At 34.8% G+C, this 11,934-nt stretch overlaps 1 protein-coding gene across 1 annotated transcript; it reads right to left on the bottom strand.

Annotated features, from left to right (window-relative positions):
- Positions 1-5,586: 5,586 nt before the first annotated feature.
- On the bottom strand, positions 5,587-7,128 carry LOC124840070 (transcription factor MYB83-like). Its single transcript, XM_047316058.2, has 2 exons — positions 6,671-7,128; positions 5,587-6,500 (listed from the first exon to the last, which is right to left on the bottom strand). The coding sequence occupies exons 1-2, from the start codon at positions 6,952-6,954 to the stop codon at positions 5,891-5,893; spliced, it is 894 nt and encodes a 297-aa protein (XP_047172014.2). The 5' UTR covers positions 6,955-7,128; the 3' UTR covers positions 5,587-5,890.
- Positions 7,129-11,934: the final 4,806 nt, after the last annotated feature.

The following is an 11,934-nucleotide window of genomic DNA, read 5'->3' as shown; positions in this document are numbered from 1 at the left end:
GAGGGCTTGAACCACTGGACCACGGTGGCAGATCGAAGGACGAGCTTGAACCACTGGACCCCGATGCGGATCAGCAGCGAGCAAAGGAAAACTGGTGTCGGTGGTGAGGTGGCGAGGGTCTTGTCTTCCTGCTGATAATTTTGGGTTTTCTTACATTCAGATTCAGCCTCAGATTGAATCTCATGATTGACGGGTGGCGAGTTCTAAAATCTGAAAAAAAGAACACGTTACTGCCTCGGTTCTCTAAAAACCAAGGCATAATCCTATCTTGTTTTATTTCGGTCCGTGACCGAGGCATATAGCCTACTTTTTTACCTCGGTCGTATATGTCTCGGTTGCAAAACCGATGCCTTAAAAACAAAAAGAACCGTGTCTTTTCTTCCTTTTGTACTAGTGAATGGTTATATTAGTAGTTAGCATATGTACTAATGAGTGGATGATAAAGGACTATGTGAGAGATGTTAGTGATGACATCAGGGAATAAGGAAACAAGGATCAAGAATTGAAGACCGAGGATCATATGTTGAGAATTGAGTAATTTACTGTGTTGATGAATCGTCATTAAGGTTTCTATTGTTATTATTATTTGGGTATGGTGTGGTTGTTTATAGTTGATATATTCAATGTGTTTATGTTTTATTATTATGATTGTTTTAACAACAGCTTCCCCATATGTGTTTTTGTGTTGATATTATCGGCGTTGATCGTATAATGTATTATATGTGAGTAGATGATATTGTAGATAGTGCTGAGACATGATAGATTCAAGAGATGACATAAAACAAATTTGAGATTTTACATTGATAACTAAACAATTGGCTTTGGGTAGTCTAATTACGTCAATTGATCCTACCTAGTAGGTAAAGGATTTGTTATTTTATTTGTTTTGGATTGTGTTATGCTATTTATTATGTTTGATTTCAATGCAAGTGTTTTGGTTCCGTGTATAATGGTCATAAATAATTAGAAAGAGAAACACTAACTACACATTCTCAAATGAACTCTTTATCATTGATTGAAATTTATTGGGGATCATTACATTTGTGGGTTCTGTTCCCAATTTCTTTAGTTTCCACTCCATTTACAATAGTGGTTCTGATAAATTTCAACCAATGATAGTGTGAAAGAAATGTGTTAATAAACACTCTTCTAATTAGGAATAATATATGTTTTGCTTTATTATATATGCATATAAATGTTGAATCCATTGGTGTAGTCGAAATATGCATTTTTCAGCATCATGGCTAGTTTTCGTGCAAGTGGCTTAGTTTATTGTATCATGTTAATATAATAACCCAAAAGAGAAACCCTAATAACACTTTCGGATACACTCTTTTAATTAGTTGAGGAATAATTAAATTATTTGGGTCCCGCTCCCAATTTTATTAGTTTCACTTATAATTTTGTGATTCTTAATAAATTTCAACCAATGATAATATGTTATGAACACACCTCTAATTATGAACATTATATGTTTGATTTATTCTATACATTCTATAATTAATTCAATTTTTGTAGCTATAGGCAGAATGTTCTTCTCATTTTGTAATCCATCCCTTGGACCAACTTCTATTATCTTAACAGACTTTGGTATATGTCAGAGCCCATTTAAAATGCATCCAAACTCTCTGACGGACGCCAGATGTCAAGCAAAGGAGATCTGAGATTCAGAAAGTGAAAAACAGGTGTGTGTTGCGGATTGGACAAACATTTTTGAAGGTAGAGTAAAACTGAAATTTTTCTAAGTTCGTGCCACTTCTCTACATGCACCAGCCATCTTCAACCTTCTGAAACCTCCTCCTTCTCTCTAAAAACCTTTCCTTCTCTCTACGTAATCTCACCCTTCCTCTTCTCCGATCTTCGTTCAGACACAGTAAAAGCACTTCCGACGTCAAGAGCTTCCAGATAAACCATTCGGTTTGTGAAGCTGAGCTGATAAGTCCTTCTCTTCACTCTGTCGTTCGTTTTCTTAGACATGCAAACCCAGTTCTGGTTTCATGTGTTGATCATCATTCTCAAATGAGTGGTTCTGAGAGTGTTTTGGTTTTACTTGGTTTAGTTTTTGGAGAATTGTTGTGCGTTGAGGGTAGAAGATCTGGTAGTGGTGAACTGTATTCTGCCTCTGTGAACGTCTGGTCACGCTCAGAGGTAAGGGAAACTTATTAATTTAATTTGTATGTTACTTGTATTGCATGAACGTTCGTTGATTGCTTGAATTAATATGATATATGATGGTTGCTATGTTTGGATTGTATGAAGTATGGAAATTGACTATGATATGAATGTATGAAATTATGAATATATATGTTGATAAATGAGTTGAATATAAATAATTCTAGTATGAAATTTCCCCTATGAAAATGTACGCTCGTCACTGAACGGTCCTTGACCGTTCGGTTTTTCTTGTGAACTTGGTTGGAATCGGATTCTTTCATTTGGGAAGAATCCTAGTTGAGGACGAACGTCTTCGTTTCGAAATACTGTGCATGAGCGTTCGGCCAAGCATAGTTGATTCTTGGTGTTCGGTTATAAACTTAAGTATATATATATATATATATATTATATATATAATATATATATATATATATATATATATATATATGTATGTATTTGTATATTTTTGTTTATTCTTAAATACTACTCCAATAGTATCTTATTATATTTATCAAGCTTTCTAATATAAGTTTAGTAATGCTCGGTCTTACACCAAGCGCTCTTACTGAGTAGTGTTCGTTCTTACACCAAGCGCTCGTACTGAGTAGTGCTCGGTCTTACACCAAGCTCTCATTTTCTTTCCTATAATCTATCTTGATGAAAATAGCGTTCGTCCAACTTCAATAGAGTTCTCTCTCTACCGTGTTCGGCCATTGACTGACATTCGGTTTTCTTGATGTTAAACTCAAATAAGTTAAGTATTTATAAGCGTTCAGTTTCTTCATGTGAATTCTTCTAAGTATTATTCCTTGGATGTCTTGAAGAGTCTGTATCCATTGGTTTCGGCCTAGAGTATTAGCACTTGGCATGGTCTTTTCGGTGTTCGGTTTGAGCTCATAAGGGTCAGTTCATTTAATTGGCCCACTTTGTAATTAACATTCGTTCCATTCGTTTCTTGCTATATCTATTGCACTCGGTTTCTTTCTCAACCTGATAGTAACCCTCCCGGCCTTAGTCTGTTCTGGAATGGGAGACCTCTCGGTCACACTCCAAGTGTTCGGTCTAGTTAAAGGTTAAATTTTAACGTTCGGTATTTGGTACCCTTAGTGATCTTTGAACGAATGGTTTAATTGGGATGATTATTAATGAAAGATGAAGAGAATATGATATTGATGAAATGTTTTGGATTATGGACGAGCGTTCCGGGGAGGAATGACTCATGAATGAATATTGGAATTGGTGAAGTATGAATGTGGGCATTGCTAAGCTAGCGGTTCATCTTGATGTTTCGTGATTACTCGTCCTCACGTAGAGGAGGGTAAGTCATGTGTGGGAACGGCAGGAGGTCCTAGTCCTTATGGTTAATTTGGACAGATAGGACTAACCTCGGGTGGCAGCTGTTGAGGGTATCCCAGTTACTACATCACCCGAGTGCACGAACGTCGTAGCTACACAGATTTCATACAGTCCGGACAGTCAGTCTAGTATTAGGCTTTGTATGAACGAATAATGAATTATCTTGTTTGGTTGATTGTGAGAAATGTATGTTTATAAATGAATTAAATTACATAAGCTTACCCTGTGTTTCTTGTCTTGTCTATTTTGTACGTTCGGTTGTCCTTCTGTTGCAATGATCATCCATGTGGATGTGAGCAGAAGGAGACGAGCTGTTGGAAGAGGCGATGGAAGAAGAAAACCTGGTCGAGGTAGAAGTTAAGACCGAACCGTAGAACTGTTCAGTCAGTATAGTATGATAGTAAGGTGATCTCTCGATCACCTTTTCCCCTTTTTCTTTTGCATGACCGTTCGGTATGGGCTTTTGTAAACCGTTCGGTCAGAATTGCACACTGTACAGCTTTAAATTTCCTGTCCTTCCTTGTAAGGTCGTTCGGCACACTGTTCGTTCTCTTTTAGTGTAAGACTGATTTGTATTACTATTTAATGTGATTATTCTATTATATAGTTTTAGACTGTATTTTTGGGATGTTACAGTATACAGTTCAAACACTGCATCAAGCCATTATCCAATAAAAAATTTAAAATAAGCTAATTATCAGAAAAATAAATGTAATAAAACAAACTAACAACAAAATGTTTAGAATATATATTGCATAATTGGAAACACAAAGAGGCAGAAGTTAGTAGCTGAAAACTTGAACAAAGAACACTGAAAATAATGCAGCAGCAATTGAATTACCTTATATGCCCAATCTTGCAAATCTTTGTTATGGCAATTTCTTGTAGTACCTCCATAATTTCTATATGTTTATATAGCTGGTAGATTAGATAGAATTATAACTAATTTTGTTATAATCTTGATGTATAAATATCTGTATCTGTATTATGCAGAATCGGGATAATACACAAACTATTTTTGCTTCTATGTTTTTCTTCCTCTGCATTGGAATCTCAATACTTGGTTTGAATGATGATTCTCATTATTTAAGATGGTATCAAAGCTCTTCAATTGAAGAGTTCTGCTGTGCCTTTGATCTTCATTTGATTCTTGCCCCTTCTTGATTTCTTTTCGTTTTTTTTTTTACCAAACCAACTCATGGCTGCCATTGATCAGAATAGCCCTTACTATCTACATCTTGGAGAAAACCCCTCGGCAGCGTTGGTTTCTCCTCTTTTGGATCCAACCAATTACAATTCATGGAGCCGAAGTATGCTCACGGCTTTGAGTGCAAAGAATAAATCAGAACTCGTGGATCAAACCCTGTCTAAACCATCCACGAACGATGCCCTATATCCTACATGGAAAAGATGCAAAAACATGGTAGTCTCATGGCTAGTGCATTCAGTTTCGTATAGTGATTAGAATTTTAAAAGAGAGTTTAATATTTTAACTAATTAATTAAAATTTGGGCATGCAAGTTCAATATTTTAAAGTGTGTACTAAAAATTTAAATTAAGTTTTAATAGTTTGAACTAAGAAATAAAATAACTCGAAACTAATTACATTTGTCATAGTGATGGAGTTTTTCCTATCATAGTCAACCAGTTTGCAAAAATAAGTTCATTTACAATTATGCAATTTCGTTACTTTAAACGTTTTAAATGAAGAGTGACGAGGTAGCTAAAGGAAGAAACATAAAAGAACTTTAACCAATCTCAAAGTTGCTATGTGTTATGTATTTACATAATTGTGTTTACATCTGCTGACACTATATAACAACTTCCATTACTCCATACAAAACTCAACTAATCTTTATTTCTCTGTTCACTTTCTAAATTATCCTTATTTCTCTTCATGAAAGTGTAGTTTGGATTATTACACCAACTTATTCCCACAAATTCACACAAAGTACTTCACAAGCAAACCACAGGAGCCACTCATGGCTAATCTTTACAGATACTACAGTTTTCATTACACAACTATGTCTAAGAACCTTGGATTCATATTTGGACTGTGTATTATTTGCAAATGGATAAACAGAAATTAACATTTGGAATAAACAAAATGCAAGAGACAAAAGTATATGAAATGATTCAACAGGGAAAAATTATGGATGCCTAAAGTTTCCTAAGATGAGCTTTTCGTTGTCTTCTGTGTATAGCTACAATGCATTCTCCAATACTTTTACAATTTTTACAATTTAGTCGTATCTCTGTATTTGTGTCTGTGTCTGTGTTCGTGTCTGTGTCTGTGTTCGTGTCTGTGTCTGTGTTCGTATCTGTGCTTCACAACGAAGAAGTGATGGAATGAAAAAAAGAAGAAGGAAACTTAATCAACTTAAAAATCAAGGAAAGGAAAAGAGGTTATGTCTTGCATCAAGTTCTCCAAATAAAGTTCCCCTTGGCCATGATTTGCAAACCCAATTAAGTCCTCTACCTTGGAGCCTTGAATGTTATCAGTGTTATTGAAGGAACCATAATTGAAGTGGTTGTTATGGCTTTTCACATCAATTGGAACAATGTCACTTTCAATGCTTCTACTTTCTAACGAAGGAAGGGAGAAGTCTCTTCCTAACCCCATTTTGTTATTTGCTTCCAATGTCCCATGATTCACTTGGTGTCCATCTTCCATGCAGGTAAAAATTTCTGAAACATTAGTCATATCACAGTGATTGTTTACCAACAAGGAAAAAGGGTCAAATTGGTCAGCCAAAACCATTGCTTGCATGGATGATATGGATGAAGAGGAATCCATGCTCATGCTCATGTTCATGATGTCATGGTCATTAAAGGGCATGATCCCACTCAGAACATCTTTAGACTCTGATGAGTCAGTGCTGTTGTTCACTGAAGTGTTAGTTTTCATCCTTTTCTTCAATGTAGAGTTCCAGAAATTCTTTATTTCATTGTCTGTGCGACCAGGGAGACGTGCTGCAATCTGAGACCACCTATAACAAAATCGAAAAGATTAAGGAAAAGAGACTAAGAAAAAAGCCAAATATTTGTTTCTTCTTGACAGAAACATGTTGCAGTTTATTCATAATTGTAGATCATATACAGACATTTTAAAGTTGATATCGGAAAGAACTTGATGAGAAGGTGAACAGGAAGAGACTACCTGTTACCAAAAATGGAATGCAAATGAAAGATGAGGAGTTGTTCCTGGGATGAGAATGCACCACGTTTGAGGTCAGGTCTCAAGTAATTAATCCAACGAAGACGACAACTTTTGCCACATCGTTGGAGACCTGCGTTCCTTGCAATGTCACTCCAACACCCTTGTCCATTTGTGAGCATGTACCTTATCAGCTTCTCATCTTCATCAGGTGACCACAACCCTTTTCTCAACTTAATAATGTCCTTCATTCTGTCCTTGTTGGCCATCAGATCAGGTTTCCTCATTTGCCTATGCTCACTCAACAATACTTGTGGAATGATCAAAAGCTATATGCAATGTGTGTGTGTTTTCTTGTTTTTTTGAGTGTGATATGATAGAGGCCTATATAGGTGAATGATATTCATGAGGGACAGATAAAAGGCTTCATAGGGTGGGAAATGGTGATGATGAGAGTGATGGTTGTGGAGTTTGCTTAAAATATGAATATGCATGAGAGAGAGAAGAGGGATTGTGTTTGTTGGTTGATGGGTAGAGTGGAAAACGGATTGGAGGGGGACCTCCCTAACACAAAAAAGAGAGTGATCAAAGAAAAAAAGAGAGGGATTTATATGTTTTACTTCACTCTCAAGGTAATCATCATCTATGAAGTTCAAAATTTTTTGCTTCCACTTCACATAATACTCTTTCTCTCTCTTGGTTTTAAACTTCAGATTCACGTGTGTTTAGACCAGATGCAGATGATGACTATGCTACTTTTGTTGGGATTTAATTTAATACCATAATGTTGCACGCTTGAGGTTTGTTTGTTAATTTTCATGTTGTTTTATGATTGTGTGTAGCTTACATTCTGTGCATGAATTTCAAAAGGGCTAACCACTGTTTTGGCATATTTCTTAAGCAAATTATGTGCACCTCCAACCACGCAACACCATTTTAACATTTGTATTTCTCTTTTGTAATAACCTGGTTTATGCTTCTGTTTGAATATCCATAGCATGCATCAGAAAATGTTGGCAAGAAGTTTTGGCTTGTAAGAGTTACTGATAAAATGATGAACACACCCATCATTTTCTTCCTAGCTGTCAAGGTAAATATATATATATATATATATATATATATATATATATATATATATATATCTCTAGGGTGATTCCCTTTCCTTTACCTAACATTTTCCACAGAAAAGTTTCATGAATCATAAAAAAACTGTCATAAATCTGAGTCATTGTCCAATCCAAAACCAAAGAGAAACACACATTGGAATTCTGTTAGTTCCAAGGGCAATATTGTTATTCACACACTACGATCTCTGTTGTGACAGTGACTCCCAGAATTTCTGAGAAAAAGTGAAGCATAAATCTCTGAAGCTACTCAAATAGTTCAAAGACATCATTTTCTGCATCAACAGCTGTTATGGTATGAAGATGGCCACGTTAGAAACAAAACCAAAACTGAAAAGAAAGTGCTCATGCTTATGAGGGTGTACCAAGCAACATTCTACTTTGTTACAAAGAAAAGAAAAAACAACTCATACCAGTATTCTATTTCACACCTTATACAGCATTACAAGTTATGGATATTTCAGGAGAGAATTCTCTAGATAAAACTTGAGTTCAGTTCACATAAAAAAATTAACATAATTTTCAATTCATGTAATGAATTTATAGATCTTAGTTTTTATATGATGTTTAATTTTTTTTATTTTTATTTAATATAAGACTTAAACTCATCTTTCATAGTAAAAAAGAATGTTTTACGTCAAAAAGAATATTTAAAAAAATGACCATGATATTTTAACAACTATTTTTAACAAGAGACTGTGTTACTATTTCATTGATCTGTATATTTGAAATAGACCCATCAGAAGTTATTGCATAAATTATTATAAAAAAGCTGTTAAAAAAAGTTGTTAAAAAGACATTTTCCTCTACAAAACTAAGCATGTGAGAAAAGTGGTAGTACTTTAACACAAATCATGGTCTAAAAGGTGAAGTGCTCAAAATAGAAGATACATGAGCATAGAAGGTTGAGGCTTACTAATTTTAACAGAAAAATGTGTAGGTACAGAATCTATTTGTTCTTTTTCTTTTTTTACTCTGTCTATTTCAGCTTTTGTCTGTAAGTTTATGGATTCAATCATCACAAAGGACATTTGAGAATGAAGTGTGCATAAAGAACTTCATCACAGCCATCCAAATTCCAAACATGTTTAAATTCCAATCTCTTTTCTAGTAAAAAAATTATATGGGGACCAGGATGAGTGCATTTGGTAGCACAAACCCCTGAAGAAAAAAATGTTAATACATAAATATGCATATTATTGTGCTATATCAGAAGTATCAAGAATCAAACACATTACACTGCAGCTTTTGAAAAAAAATTAATGATTTTACATGCTGCTCTTGAGGATCAACAGGACCACCAGTTTGATGAATTTTGTTGCAAACATTGGGATGGATTCCACTATAGTAAAGTCGACTAGAAATTTTGTTTAGTTTACCAAAGTTTTTTCTTTAATTTTATTTGTTTAAATTTGTGTGTGTGTGTGTATAATTAAAAACATATTTTAATTTGGTTAAATGTTTTTTAAAGTTTAATTGATTAATTAATGTTTTTATTTGGATAAATTAAAGTGATTATTACTTTTACATATAGAATTATTTTATTATAATAAATATTATAATTTAATTTATAAGGTTAATGATTTAAAATATAATATTTTCATTTATTTACTTTTATTTTAATTTTAATTTAAAATAAAATTGAGTTGGCAAATCAGAACGCACTAGAATTAATGACCAATTGAAAATATTAGCCCGGACCATCAAATTTTGGTAGAGTAACGTATTCATACCCACTCTGCCATGTTACAAAAACACTAATTTCTCAAAAAAAAAAACTTGCTATTCGATTATTGGTAAAGAAAAGAAAATAAAAACTATATTATTTGGATGAAGAAAAAAATAAAACGAAAAGTAAATATAATTATTTATTTGATTAAAAAATTAAAATTAAAATTAAAAGAGTATAGCACAAAGTTGAGATTTTGTATTGAGAGGTTGAATACTTCAATTTTTGCGGGACATCTAATAATGTTGAAAGAGCCCGTAGAGGCATGATTGGGCTGACACTATGACGGGTTTTTGGGTGCTAATTCTTGCACCGACATACTTTCTTCCTACACCTCCGTAGATTAATTAAAAGGACTATTTTATCCCTATCTTCTTCCTACTATCTTTTTCGTCCTCCATGTGCATCTTTTTTCCCCTTCATTCCAACATCATTCACCTCTTCCTAATATCTTCTTCCTCCTCCATGTGCATCATTTCTTTCCATTCTTCTTCATCTAACATCTTTCACCTCCCTATAGGGAACAAAATTAGATACAGCACAAACACCACTACACATTTATAACTTATGTTGCACATTGTTAGAAAAACACACCTATTTTTTTACAAAATCATCTTACAAGTAGAGAAATAATAACAGTGCAATTAAGTATTTAATCTAAATTTCACAACATTCTACTACAAAAGTACAAGAAAAGTCAAATAAGCTTAAAGTGTCCTTGACTTGGAGGAAGAAATATAATGGACCTTAAATCCATTATATAGCCACTAACCACTCATTCTAGGACATATCCTAGTTATATGCTACTTACAAGATGTGTTTTCATCAACCCAACACACACAAAAACCACAAAAACATTAAGCCTTTTATGTTTTTCATTCTCTCCACCTATTCTCATTATGAGTAAAGTTAAATTTATCACGAAGAGAGAATGGAAAATTGTCGAAGATGGAAGCATTGGAGGAGTCCTGTGTGTTTTTTGGATAGTGAGAAATGAATGGCAACGATGCATGCAGATGCATAAAGCTTCAATAGAGTTATAGAATAGGAGAAGGAATAGCCCTGTCAAATCCAAATTATACAATCGACAATTCAAATTTTACATTCTAGATTATCAATCCAAAATGAAAAATAAAAAAATGAATTCTAAATTGTACAATCTGAAATGTAAAATTTCTATTTTGGATTTTATAATTCAAAATGAAAAATAAAATATATTTTGAATTATATAATCCATAATCTAAAATAAAAAAATGCATTCCAAGTTGTATACTCCATAACTCAAAATGATAAAAAGATAAAATTGAAATTATAAAATATATGAAGGTACATAAAGAAAATACAAAGTAGTAGGAATAAGTAGATATGCCAATTTGACCCATGTTCCATGGGTCAATCTTGACCTACTCTTGGAAATGTTCCCTATTAGAAATGGGTCGACTCAAGTGAAAGATCGAAAGATGAGATAGATTGAGCTAATAGCCAAGATGGGTTGATTCAGGCTGCAGGTCAAGTCTAGTCAATATAGGCCAAAAGTCAAGTCCGGTCAACACATGCAGAAGGTCAAACTCAATTGGCTTAAGTCAAAGTTCAAGTTGAGTCGACTTGAGTTGAAGTTCAAGAAGTGTCAAACTGGGCCTATAGTCAAAACGAGATGGCTTGGGCCTAAGGTCAAGTCAGGCCACATGAGGCAAAAGTCAACAGGATCGACATGGATCGAAGGTCATAAACAATCAATTCGGTCATGAAGTGGAGGCAAGCTCGTTTGGGCCAAAGATTGAGTAAGGTTGACATGAGCCAAAGGTTGGGTCGGTTTGACTCAAGTTGAACATTGGGTCGGGCCAACCTAGACCAAAGGTCGAGATGGGTTGAATTGTGTTAAAGGCCGATGTGGGCCCACTAGGACCAATGGTTGAAACACCCTCGCTCGTGCTGAAGGTTGAGATAGGCTAACATGGGTCGTAGGTCGAGCCGAGTTGGCACAGACTGAAGATCAATCCAAGCCAACACTAGCTAAGGGTTGAGGCAACCGATCTGAAGGTTGAGAAGGACCAACACGAGTTGAAGGTTGAGATGGGTCGTGACAGACCACTTTAGGCCAACATAGGTTGAAGGTCAAGCCAAAACAACATGGGCTAAAAGTCAAGCTAGGTTGGGACTAATAGAAGGTTGTGACGCGTTGGCCTGAATCGAAGATCGAGATGGGTCGTCCCATAATGAAGGTTGAGACGGACCGAAGGTCAAGATAGACCGCTTTAAGTCAAAGGCAAGAAGGACCAAGACAACCAAAAGTCAAGTTGAGCTGGCACACATTGAAATTTGAGCAGGGTTGGGATTAGCAAAATATTGAGACAAGTCAACACGTGCTAAAGGTCGAGACAAGCTCACACATGTCAAAAGTCGAGACAGGTCAA

The sequence above is a fragment of the Vigna umbellata genome, chromosome 9 (genome assembly GCF_029865625.1).
Source record: "Vigna umbellata cultivar VRB3 chromosome 9, Vumbellata_1.0, whole genome shotgun sequence".
Lineage (NCBI taxonomy): Eukaryota > Viridiplantae > Streptophyta > Magnoliopsida > Fabales > Fabaceae > Vigna > Vigna umbellata.
This window is presented reverse-complemented; position numbering and strand designations above follow the sequence as displayed.

Coding starts and splice junctions, on each gene's coding strand:
- LOC124840070 (XM_047316058.2), bottom strand. CDS start 6,954: ATGAGGAAACCTGATCTGATGGCCAACAAGGACAGAATGAAGGACATT. Junction 6,501..6,670: donor CATTCCATTTTTGGTAACAG/GTAGTCTCTTCC, acceptor ATTTTGTTATAG/GTGGTCTCAGATTGCAGCAC.